General features: G+C 42.0%; 1 protein-coding gene across 5 annotated transcripts in view; it reads right to left on the bottom strand.

The window, feature by feature from the left end:
* The window catches only part of LOC116064852 (kinase suppressor of Ras 1), a 31,838-nt gene that overhangs the window by 8,730 nt on the left and 9,728 nt on the right, over positions 1 to 13,380 (bottom strand). For all 5 annotated transcript variants that reach the window (XM_031320163.2, XM_036008978.1, XM_031320166.2 and 2 more), the window contains exons 2-10: positions 9,929 to 10,069; positions 4,894 to 5,041; positions 4,313 to 4,802; positions 2,258 to 2,439; positions 1,758 to 1,827; positions 1,548 to 1,631; positions 1,267 to 1,328; positions 1,071 to 1,180; positions 425 to 593 (exon numbers count right to left, since the gene is read on the bottom strand). In XM_031320163.2, the coding sequence (XP_031176023.1) occupies positions 425 to 593; positions 1,071 to 1,180; positions 1,267 to 1,328; positions 1,548 to 1,631; positions 1,758 to 1,827; positions 2,258 to 2,439; positions 4,313 to 4,802; positions 4,894 to 5,041; positions 9,929 to 10,069 (1,456 nt within the window). The remainder of the gene's footprint in view (positions 1 to 424; positions 594 to 1,070; positions 1,181 to 1,266; positions 1,329 to 1,547; positions 1,632 to 1,757; positions 1,828 to 2,257; positions 2,440 to 4,312; positions 4,803 to 4,893; positions 5,042 to 9,928; positions 10,070 to 13,380) is intronic.

Genomic DNA, 13,380 nt, shown 5'->3' with positions numbered 1-13,380 from the left:
CACACAAAAAAGAAGAGGGAAAGGCCGACAAGCATGACAGGGAGAGAGACTCTTGGTTAGAGAAGCTTCAAATTAACAGAAAAAGCACAGTTGTTCTTCAGTGTTAATGTCAGAGAGAGAGAGAGAGAGAGAGAGAGAGAGAGAGAGAGAGAGAGAGAGAGAGAGAGAGAGAGAGAGAGAGAGAGAGAGACAGACAGGGGAAGAGAAGGGTTGTTTGTGGTTCATACTATTAAATACTGTTAAACTGGAAACGTGATTTCAGGAAAATAATCTATATAATTAGGAGAAATCAAGAGCAGAAATGTTAACATGCACATTTTAGCATGTACAGTATGTGTTTTCTGGATTTGTTTGCGTTTGTCAGGCTATCTGTACTCGTGGCTTTCCACCTGTGTTTCTGTATCCAGGCATCTGGGAGGCTTACCTGGGAAGTTGAAACGGCTGTCGCGATGGCCTTTGGGCGAGGGGTTGGGTGGTGGAGTGGCGCTGGGAGGGTTGCTCTGCTGGAAGGGTGCAGGGGAAGAAGGTGTGGACGAGGTGGTGGAGGACGGATTGCTGCTGGAGTCCAGCTGGTTCAGCACCGGAGGATGATCCTGGTGGGGTAGAGATGGACACAAACAATGATCAAGAGTTGATATTTAAGACTTTTACACTTTGTTTTACTTTCATTTTTACATTGTAGCAGTCGATGTGATTATGGCAGAGATAAAAATTGCTTGATGGCACAACATGGGGTGAGCTTCACTAATGTTTTGAAAGGGCAGATGGCGAAATGACTTGCAGAACTATTTGTCTTATCTATCTCCAAAACAAACACATGTAGAATTGGATCAGAGAGAGGTTTTCTGTGCGAATTTCCATATATACAAATGCTTAACATGGAGATAAATCTCTAGTCTGGTATTTTAGTGGCAATCTACACTATGGCTTACCTAGTTTATTTCAAGGTATCATAGCTTGTAATTTCACAATGATTCAGTGATATTTTATAAGTCTACACAAAGGAATAATGTTTGCTGTAATGCAGAACTCCTAAGCTATTTAGAATTTCTATTTTATTTTTTTTTTACCTTTTTTGTAATGGCCTTTGGTAGTGTTCCAAACTGTGGTGCTTCTGGCGGCCGGTCCACAGGGTTGTTTATGTCAGACGGAACAGACTCAGTCCTCCGAATTTTGGCGACTAGAAAAGAAATTGGAAATGTCACAATGTCTATGCAAAGTACATTGTGTCCATCGACTGCAGATTGAGGACAGAACAAAGCTTACTTGGTAGAAAGGAGATTCTGCAGGATGGGGCTTCCTTTGTGCATTTGTTGTGGCACTTTAACCTGCACAGATAGTAGGCAGAGTATCAGTATATGACACCTAAAACACTCTTTTAGTCCAGCTCCATGCACTCTCACGGCCAAGGCTTGAATCCTGTCAGAGCTCCTGTGTTTCCTTAATCTGCATTTCTAACATGCTACTGTTCTACTGTCTCAGTCAATAACAAAAACACACGTAAAAGTTGATTGACGTACCCTTTAAAAAGAAAGCGCTTAACTCACCGACAGTGTTTGCACTTAACTCCAAACATCATGTTCTTCTGGCACACCTGACATGTCTGGGACAGCCAGGACTTGGTTGAAAACCTACATAAACACAAAAAATGCTATCAAACCTACAATATTGTTTGTTATTTCATTAATGACAAATCTAGTTACCTTTATAATGACATAAGCTTAGGATAGAACAGTGTAGGTGAGCAAAAGATCTACCTGTGTGTGACTGCTAGGCCGATGTCCCTCCTCACTGCTTGTGGGGAGCTGCGATGCCCTGCTACGTTATCTAGCCAGGGGAAGAGAGAGAGGGAAGGATGGGAAGAAGGGGAGAAAGATCGGAGGAAGGATTAGGTTATGTCAAGGAAGACTTGGCATCTAATGACCCGGGTGGTTAATCACATAAAAAACTGAGCATTTAACAATTCAGATTTTATCATTAGAACAGAGTCAGCCCACATTTGGGTTGTGATTCCCTCACATAGACATGCTTGAGATGGTCTATCACATTCAAGCCCTAATACAAGCACACACGCTTGCACACAAATGCATATGAAATAAAGATGAGGAGTAATAACTTTTCAGAACCAATCAAACCATCTATTCTTATTCATCACGGCTCTTATTGGATAAACATAGGCTATTTTTGACACATCATACGTGCATATTGACCAAATAAGTGAATTTAAAAAATAAATGTACACAGGTGCATGACTCACTCTTAATGGTGCTGTGCTCCTCCAGGAGGGTAGGCGTGCCAGGCAGGGTGTAAGAAGCTGTGGTGGTAGCTGGGGTGACTCCAGGGGTGCGCGCTGACATGACGGGGTAACGAGAAGGCGAGTCCTCACATCCATTCCCGTTAACTTGCATATTCAGTAACAACTTATTCTTTTTAACACACCTGGAGAGAGGGAAAGCAAAACAAAAAATTTGAATATCGGTAGGACCAGTATACTGGCAAAAACTAGACTGGGTGCTACAACCGGTCCGCAACATCGCTTCAACAACAGACTGTACTGTATAGGGCAGGTTATGTAAGGGCTAGAGAGAGTACCTAAATAGCATTGGCACGGGATAGAAAGGGTGACAACCTTAACACCCAAACTGAAGTCACAAGGACCGAAGCAGCAAGCAGTGCCAGCTCTGTGGTTTATACACGCATGTGAGTATTCATAGTTGGGAAAATAATCAATTTGTCTAATTTTATCTGTTCAATCAGCTATCAGACCTCTGACTGTTTTCCCATTGCCATTGTAATATACCATAAAGTGTATGAAGACAGGATAAATTAGCAGGATTGTATATGTGTGTGTGTGTGTGTGTGTGTGTGTGTGTGTGTGTGTGTGTTATGCTTTGGATCTATGACAGCTATATTTACTTCTGCTGCCTTTGCCATTTTTTTTTTTTTCTCTTTCACAAAAGCTTCCATAAACATACAGGATATTATGGATAAACATGTGGCTTGTTTGTGTATGTGCATCCAATCACAATAGAGAAAAAAAATGAGGGAGAGAGAGAGATTGTGTGTGTCTTACCACCTTTGAGCATTAGTCCTAGGAAAAACTTCCTGTTTTGACATGAGTCATAATCTCTGGGAATCTGTGTGTGGATTAGCTCTACTCATACAGCCGGAGCAAAGGAGCAACAGGCAGGATGTGAAAGGATGTGAGAGAGGAAGAAGGAGAGAGAGGGAATGTGAGTGTTTCTGAGGCAAGGTCTGCTTCTGTCCTGACACAGTGTAAGACTGAGGTGACAATGAGACTGCAAACTGATTTTAGGAAAACTGCACCGGCCACTGTTTTCATCAGTAGGAGATAAGAAACATGAGGCTGCAAAAGTAACCCAATTACCTTAATACCACCATAATCATGCTTGTTTAAACAGGCTACAGCACCCACTACTGCTATCTGTTCCCTGCATTTGTCCACTGGGTGTGGATTATTACAGGTTAATTGTCTAATTTTACAGAGCTCAAGAGTTTGGCCTTATACACATCGTATCCACCCGTATACAATTATGGCTGACATAGTGCTTGACAGTCGTCTTACCAACTGTCAAAAAAAAATCAAAAGCGTTTTAATAAATTGACAGTGGTATGAAACAGAAGAAAAAAAAATCTAATGATGCCAGTTTTGTTGTTAAATCAAATACAATTTTGAATCCCTATTTATCCATCAAATTGTCGCCAATTAATTTTGTGTGGATCAATTAATCACTTCCACAATTAAACAAACTACTACTATACTACTACTGTATGTCAATGAGAATGAATCGTATTGCCTCATCTATTAGTAATGGAATAGCAGAATTTGCAGTAGACTCCAAAACGAAAAATCTGCTAAAATTAGTTGAGATTTGAGAAAGTTAACACAGCTTCTCAAATTGCTTAGATCTTAACAGGACATCTGTAGTAGCATCAACGGATCCTTACATTAGAAATATATAGAAATTGGATTCATCATACCCCACATAAGTAAAAGAACAAAGGAATCAAGGTGTAAACAGAAAATGAGACCTCAGGCTTTGATAATGCCTGCATAATATAGTTCGAAGAAGTGCAAAAACAATGCGAGTTAACTAAAAGAGACTGTAGCACTTTCCTCCCACACTCCCCGATGCCCTGTGCTAAGAAAGCCAACAGTGGAACTCTGTTACAATTACAATGTGATCTGAGGATTCCCATCTAGTTCTATTCTGGCCTACTTATGGAAATCTCTTGTCAGGGGTGAATTCTGCAAGAGTACGTTAGATTAAACAGCTTTCTGAGCACCTACTTGTTGGTGGGTGGGTCCTCGATGCGGTTGCCCAGCTGGGACTCGTGGCTTTTGCTGCGCGTCAGGGTGATGTTGGGAAGTAGATGCAGCACTTTGCGTGATGGAGGTGGAGGGGTGCAGGGAGGCTTCAGTCGGTGACGCCTCTTTGATGGCGGAGTTATGGGTGGGGTGGAAGTGTGTCCGTGGAGCCGAGCTGTGCGAGCTAAGGACATTGGGAAGGGATCTGTAAGAGGGCTTTCACTGTAGGAGTATGATGTCAGTGCCTCAGGCGTGGGCACCCCTGACACAGAGCCCGAGCGAGGATGAGGGAAGGTAGCGCAGGGGGTGGATGGGGTGGAATGGATGGCGGATGGGCGGGCGAGAGGTGAGGGACTGTGAGAGCGGAGTGGAGTTCCCAGGCTGGTTAGCTGGTCTGCAGTCAGTAGAGAGCCACTGTCCCTCCTTGAGGGCTCAGACAGCCAGAGACTGCCGTCGTCCCTCAGCTCTCCTCCTGGACGGCAGACAACACAGAAAAACACCATGAATAAAAAGAACGAGAAGAATACAATGTGATGCATTCTGATCACGGAGTAAACACATACCTGATTCAGTGGCACTCTTCAGACAGGAGAGGGCAGCACTGAGCCTGGCACATTCTTCTGAACTGGACCCAAGTCTTCGCAGTGTATCCCTCACCTGAACACCTGACATCTGCAGTAAGGCATCCAGAGACAACTTTGCTTCCACCGCCTGCAGTGGAGCAATACCAAGAAAAAGAAAAGGGTGAGCGCTCAATAACTATATAATAAAGAGGGAGAACACAAGCAATATACATGATACATCAGTGGGAAACTCTGCAACTGGAAAAACAATCAGCAGGTATATAGGTCTTCAGGTTGCTGGTGATTATTTGCTAAATCTTCAGAAACAAGATTTATATAAACCTTCTCCTGTATCTAAAACTAACACCATAATAAAACTGATGACATTTGTGCCACAGGAGAAAGCAAAGAGACTCTGCTTGAAGTCGTTTAAATAACATCTATAAAAAAAACTTGTGTTGTAAGTTTTCTAACACAGCAGTGGTCTTAACACCATGGCCGGTAGCAGGCTGGAAGTCAACATTAAAAGGGCAGCCTGTTACAGTATTAAATAGGTCACACAACCCTTTGACTTGCTCTGTTCCTGGAAATCGGTGGTAATCCTGTGTGTTTGTGGCATTTATCATACCGCTTCTTCCACTTATATGGCTGTGCAAATTATTCGGTACTACAGATGTGGTATGTGCCTGTATTAGAAGGTAGTAGTAAACGCAAAAGACAGGACTTGGGCCCAAAATCTGTAGGAGGTCAAGACCACCTTGTTTGAGTCCAAGTTCAAAACCAAGCACAGGCAAGTGTTAGTCAAGTCTGAGCAATATTGTCTATGCAATATTTTTATTCTACTGTTTGAGAGTCAGTTGTGTTCATTCAGATTCACTCAGGATTTCCTAACTAACACATGTATGCAATGGATGAAGTAAAGCGCTGTCTTTAGAAAAAAGTGATCACTGCACAGGGGTGAAGGAAACAATGACAGCAGCTAACAGGAAGACAACAGACATCACACAAAACAACATTGTGCAAGTAGAGGAGTACATTAGAAAGGCAAAATCAGAGTGGGAGGCAGTCTGAGTAGCACTGGCAGGCTACAAATTACAAAAATAACACTCAGACAAGACACAGATACATGGCTGCTGGGACTGAATACACTGCAACTTGGTTTGACTTGCAATCACATTTCCCCCCCAAGTAGATATAGGTCATTATGTGACAACATGCAAAAAACTAGTAATTGACAACTTATCAAATTAGACGTTATAATGCGAATCAACTCTTTTATCGCACAATGAAGAGAGTGAGAGAGAGAAAGAGGGTACTGAAGGAGCGTTTTTTAACTAGTAGACAGTAAATAGTGCTCAAAATCCACAATGAGATTAGAATAATAAAACACGCCTTTTCACACTGAACAGTGTGATTGTGTATCTGTAGTTAACAAATATAGGAAATTTTCTAGCAAAAATTAATTTAAATATAATTGTACCTTTGATCTAACATTGCTTGATAGCCATTTAGTTAAATAGTAGTTTGAACATCAAGTAAGGACCTTTATTAAAAGGAAGATCCCTTGCTAGTATGCCATACATTGTAAGAACAATTCTTAAGCTAATTCCACATACTCCCACATCAGTTTCCTCTCATTTCCATTGGTTATACAGTATGCACACCACAATCAGAATAGTTTGAGTAGAATAGAAAAGAATAGCTGAGGATCAGGGGGTTAAAGACAGAAACTGAAGCTGTGTGGATACAGAGCTACAAGCCTGAGATATTTACGGTTTATTTTATGTTTTGTTACTGAGGCAGTAGGCAAAATGACAGCACAAACAGTTTGTGGATCACAGAAGGAAAGAGTGGAGATAGTCTTGTGAGTTTAGAATGTTTTTCTGACATGGGAAGTACACAATTGCTTATCAGTCAGGTTAAACTCTGACTGAGAGGACAAACACTGATCACAAAACTAGGGCAACCTCCCACACTCATGTGTACACTGTAAGCAAAAGAAAACACATACACATGCATGCATGCATGCACGCACACACACACACACACACACACACACACACACACACACACACACACATACACATACACACACACAAGTGTGATGTAATGTTCAAAAGTGGCTGTGGGCCCTCCTCTCCCCTCCCACCTACTCACTCATAATAACATTACAATTTAAGCACCATGAACAGCATAGCTTGCATACATGGCTACACTACTGCGGGCCTCCTTGATACAGTATTATTGGTCAGTATTGCTATGTATGTGTGCACAGCCATTAACATTACATGGTTATTGAGTACATATTAAGCCAAGTGGGTTTTAGTTCATATGGTCCCCTTACTGTTTGGCATTTTAGAAGTCTTCAGGATATAATACTCACATTTACATACTGTAGATAGACATAGAACTGATAATAAATGCACCTCTGAAGGTTATCATACAAACAGATACATGCACTCAGGCAAAATGTACATTTAAACTCTATTTTTGGGATATTTCTATTCTCATATTGGCAATGGTTAAAATGCTTTGGCAAACTTTTATCTTTAAGCCATATAAAAGATTCAATGAGGTTGCTTAGTAAGGCCACAGGCATCATTATTTAGTTACAGAAAGACAAACATGACCATTTAAAGGTCCCATGGCATGAAAATGTCACTTTATGAGGTTTTTCAACATTATTATGCGTTCCCCCAGCCTGCCTATGGTCCCCCAGTGGCTAGAAATGGCGATAGGTGTAAACTGAGCCCTGGGTATCCTGCTCTGCCTTTGAGAAAATGAAAGCTCAGATGAGCCGATATGGAATCTGCTCCTTATGAAGTCATAAGGAGCAAGGTTACCTCCCCTTTCTCTGCTTTGCCCACCCATGACAAAGAGAGAGACATCATGGCTTGCAAACAAGCAAAGTGGCAGTTGGTCAGGGCCACACCCCCACCCTCCACCTTGCCCCCCCTCTCTCCTCCTCAATAGCATTTAAAGCTACAGACACAGAAATGGTACATACTAGGGAAAGCTCATTGTGGGACTGGCTCTAGTGGCTGTAATTCTGCACCAAGGCTGAATTTCGGGAAAGAGACTTCAGATACAGTATTAGGGGACCACTAAGGTCTATATAAAAGAGACTTCAGATACAGTATTAGGGGACCACTAAGGCCTATATAAAAGAGACTTCAGATACAGTATTAGGGGACCACTAAGGCCTATATAAAAGCATCCAAAAAGCAGCATGTCATAGGACCTTTAAGCCAACATGGCATCCACATGCTTGATTAACAATATGCAATATTTCACTCTCTGTTGCAGCATGGAATCAGAAAGGTTGGATTCCAGGTTATAAAAAAAACCAAAAAAAAAACTAAATGTAATCAATGTAATGTTTTTGGACCAGCCATTCCATATTGGTGATGATAAAGGAGATGCACTGCAGAAATCTCAATCTAATAATGTTTGATCTAAATGGGTCCTCAACAAGCCATGACGTGTTTACATCTTTTTGGGAAAGCCCAGTTGGTATACAACACATACAAATAAGCACTTTTACTAAAAAAAAAAATGTTTTAAAGTGGAAGGTGCTGAGTTTTAATCTGAAAAGAAAACAGAGCACTCAGCATGATTGATATGACTAAGCTGTAAACAAAAGACATATAATCAGATATGGAAAAAAGGCAGTAAAAACAAAACAAAAAGTGTGCACAAGCTTGGGACATATTAAAGAATAACAAGTGCAGAGAGAATTAAAATAAGCAGGTTAGGGTAAGGTCGCAAAACAAAGACAAACAGACAAGAACAATACAAACACACAGTAGATGAGAGGGATTTAAAGAGTTTACAGCAGCGCAGGAAGCGGAGCCGGTGAAAAGAGAGGAAATTACAACTACATTAAACAAATCACGTGGTGGAATGAGAATCACGCTAAACTTGCGAAATAAGGAATTTAATGCATTTTTTTTCCAGGTGTGCATAAGCTGTTTGGTGTAAGGAGAAGTGGTGATCCAGAAGACATAGTCACTAAACAGTAAACAGCACCTTAACTGCTAACACTGTAACTTCCTTATGCAAAGGCATGAGCATATTTATTGCAATGCAATAATATCTTCAATAGTGGATCTCAAACCAGCTGTTATCTCATAAGTCAGAACAACATAACTAGAAACCTCAGTATTAAGATAACTGCACACTGCAAGATAACTTGTTGGGCCTTTATTTATTTAGGACAGCTGAAGATATGAAAGGGGAGAGAGAGAGAGAGAGAGAGAGAGAGAGAGAGAGAGAGAGAGAGAGAGAGAGAGAGAGAGAGAGAGAGAGAGAGAGAGAGAGAATGACATGCAGTAAAGGGCCGCAGGGCGGAGTCAAACCTGCAGCCGCTGCGTTGAGGAGCAAACCTCTATATATGGGCGCCTGCTCTACCAGGTGAGCTACCCAGGTGCCCAGTAACCTCTTTTTTTTGCAGCAAAAAGTGAGTGAATGTTTGATTTTAAGTATGTTAATACAAATGTATCGATGAAGGTTTTTTTCCGTTGGAAATATGTCTGTTAGGGCCCTGGTGGGGAGTCTGTGTCCTGCTCAGGGATCAAGAAAAAAAGTTCTCTCCAGTCTCACTAGCATGGCCCAAAAATATAAATGGCAGAAGGCTTAGAACAATATTTTAAGGCAACCAAGAGGAGTTTGTCTAAAAGAGGACAAGTTAATATTGTAGCGAGCAGTCACTTTCCTATCCATATTAGTCTCATGAAAGATTCTTTATATATTGCCTTAAAAGAAATATGAAAAATAAACTTTTTTTAATTAATTAGTTAAGATTTGTTGCCACTGTTTGCTTCTTAAGTATGATGATCATAAAAAATGACGGAGCTCCTCTTTTAGAAAGACATTTTGATGGTCGCTGGTCAAGTATTCCTCATGCACGTGTGAGCGCGTACTGAGTACACATTCTGAATCCACATAAATGTGACACGAACACAGTCACCATGGCCAGAGAGAAAGAGAGAGATAGAGAGAGATACTGATATTCAACCAAAACGACGTGACCTACCTCAATGAGCTCCGGTCGCAGGTTGATGGTGCGTAACCAGTCTCGTAAGTGCGGGTAGCTGTCCAGGGCCTCGGGCCTCTCCGTCTCGGGCACTTTCTGCTTGCACTGCAGCTGTTTACAGATGTATTTCATCAGCTTCACCTGCAGGGAGCAATAGAGAACACAGCGCAGATGGGAGGGGCAGGTTAGAGGGGAGATTCACAGCGTGCTAGGAGCTACAGCTAAGGAGCAGGGTTTCACTGTCACACACAGAAAGTATGCAGTATGTGTGTTCTATTGTTACTGCAATACCACACATATTAAGTAATTCTTTGGAGAAATAATACAGTTACTACAGACTACTGTTGCTTCTACAAAAGTGACTTTACATAGTGCCAAATCCATCTTACATTCATCACCTCAGCTGACATACTGTATCTTCCATCAACAGATGCCTCTTCAGTATGATAAAGGTTAACCTGATCCATGAATTACTCCATTCTTGTTTTTTTTTTTTTTTTTTTTTCCATTCTGAACTCTATGTACCTGCAGTAATGATTCCAGTGTTTGTTTGTAACCCAATTTCCCAGTGCCCCCAGTGCACAAGACAGTTAATTAGATATAAACAGCTATTATCATACAGAGGAACAATGAGCTGGTCATCTAATGAGAGCATCTGCACTGCTGGCACAGCAAACAAGTGTATTTGGAGCAAGGAAGCAGCTCAGTGACATAATGACGAAAGAAAGTTCCATATGGCCAGTCAATTTTCCAGTAAGTGTTAGAGCTGTAACACACCAACCAGACGGCCGACCGTCGGCAGAAAAGGCAGTCGGACTGATCAGTCGGGTCCCCGAGGTCCAAAAAAAATGCCTCAAAACACACTGAGGCGACGCCGACCTGAGCGTACGCTCTGCGCGTGCGCGAAACGTAATACGTCTCCATAGCAGCAGGCGGCGCTTCTCTGTATTGTTTCCCAGAAAATGAAAACCGGCAGCTGATAGGACGAACGCGTCACGTGGGTCTTTTTTCTCCGGAAATTCACTGCCAGACTGGCGGCTTGTTCAGAATACGATCTCATATTGTACTAAAATAGTTCACCGAAACGTGTTTCTGAAAACATTTTAAGCGAGAAATAGGCCATGCAGTTGCTGAATCTGTCTTGATTTCAGATCAACAAAGGTCAGTTTAAAAGATTTTCGTCAGATTTTGAGAGGCTCATCCGCTCGCCATTTCCAGGTGAGTCCTGACTGCCCTGTCTCCGACTGAGCATGTCAGGTCGGCCAAAATGAAGGCCGACGGCACGGAACACACCGAACAGACTCGAGTCACTGGCCTCACCAGACTGTCCAACGGCCGATTATCGGGTTGGTGTGTCAGCGCCTTTAGAGGTACTATACTCTCTCTGGTTGTTTCACCAGCTCTTAAAAAACAGGGTTTGGAATTTAATCTTTTGTCACAAACGGCCATATTATGTATCTATGATATGTATCTATGAAATATATATATATATATATATATATATATATATATATATATATATTCCTGTGTGAGCCGGTTGAGGACAAAGCTACAAGGAATGATTGCCTTCCTTCAACTTGCGTCTCCTCATCCTCTACAGAAAGCATCTCCAATGTCTCCATTTTCTGGTGGTGCTGCTGATGAAGCAGGCGAGTGAATGCACAGTAACTCCCCCCTACGATCTTCCTCTTGAGGCTTGCATCTGCTAATCAGCACATTAATGACTAAAGCCCTGGTGAAGACCTTTGTAGTATCTCATGACATGGGGCGCATCACCTAACCAGAACATCCCAAACCCAGCTGTGCTTGAAAGACAGACCTGTCACCGTCTCAAAACACTCATATTCAACGACATATTAAGCTGCAAGACTTTACCCCTGCGCTTTCAAAGCCAATGTCAAGTGCAGTGGTCCTGTGAGTAAGTATCACAATGAACGCCGCGGTATTGGCTTGCAGCGGTCCGTGTTGTGCAGCTCAGCGCGGCCGTATAGTGTGTCTCCTTATCTCGCTGTCTATCTGTAAGAGTCCATTACAGCAGGCAGCACCTTCAGTTGAGCTGTGCAACACCAGCTAGCTTTCAACCCACCACGCAACTTTCGACTGCCTGAGCAACAATGAGGAGCGTGTGTCTTTCTCCGCTCATTTGACGAAACTCATACAGCCACGCTGCTCTCCAAAAGTGTAGCCTTGGGATGTGAAAGGGCTGCTTCGTGGCAGCTAACAAAAGCATCTCCACCGAGGGCCACAGGGATGAAAGAAGATGGAAAAGAAGTAAATGCTCTCTGTGTCGACTCTGACTGCAGCTTTTCAGCTCGGAAAATACTCAGCTATTATCAATTGAACTCAGAGAGCATAATCAAATAATAAAAACAGCATGCATTTTTGAATGTAAACTGATAAAAAGTGATGTTTTCAAAACTTACAAGCAGGGACCATGTCATAAAAGCTGATTGGTTGAGAAGAAAATTAATGTAAAAAAACAAAGCTCACCTCACATGTGACTGCCTACACAATTTCTTTTTTTTTTCCAGCAATACAATAAATGCCCTACTGTTTCCAAAATATCTGTAGAGATTTAGTTGGATGCATTTCACCTTAGAGCCCAGTCAGAATCCGAATCAGAAAAGGATTTATTGCCAAGTAAGTAGCACTTATGTGGAATTTGCCTTGGTTGTTGGTGCATACATAAACATATTAAACATTAAATCTATATTGCATAGTTTCTGTCTCCCCCATGAGGAATTCTAAGTAATGACAACAACACTGTTGGCGGGACCCCATACAAGCCTTAGGCCGGCTACACACGCTCACGCCACCTGCGTGGCGTGAGGGTGGCGTTTCTGTTGCGTGTCAGCTGTGTGGATTTTTCTGTCTTTACACACCAGAAACGTGTCTGATGCAGCGCTGCTGCTGCTAGCCTCGTCTGTACACATGTATGTTTCCCATTGATAAAATGAAATACCATGTTAAACATAAATATATATACTGATTTGATTACAGCAAAGACAACGTCGGCAGTATTGACGGCAAAATAGGCTACAGAATATTTCGTTCTGTATTGACAGGTGCAATATTAGAAAATCGATTTTTTTTTTAAATTACATTTATATCTGCATTTATATCAAAAACTAGAGACTTTCAAACATCAACATGTCATTTATTAATATGTATTTGTGTCACAATGACATATAAACATCTTTTTCTATTCTATTTTGCCTGGAAACGCTTCCAACACGCTTGCGTGTCGCGTGAAAAATAGGCGTCGGTTCTATTTCTAGCATGCGCGCGTTTTTGCCGCAGCTCGAGCCGCGCCTGAGACGTGCGTGTCACGCAGGCAGTGTGTAAGCTCTAACCTGTTAACATGAGAGCCGAAATATAAACGGACACGCCACGCAGCTGACACGCTCACGCGACGCAGCCAGTGTGTAGCCAGCCTTACGTGATTGCGCACG

Source organism: Sander lucioperca, chromosome 13, assembly GCF_008315115.2.
Source record: "Sander lucioperca isolate FBNREF2018 chromosome 13, SLUC_FBN_1.2, whole genome shotgun sequence".
NCBI classification, from domain to species: Eukaryota; Metazoa; Chordata; class Actinopteri; order Perciformes; family Percidae; genus Sander; species Sander lucioperca.
The sequence above is the reverse complement of the archived record's forward strand: the minus strand, read 5'-3'. Positions and strand labels throughout refer to the sequence as shown.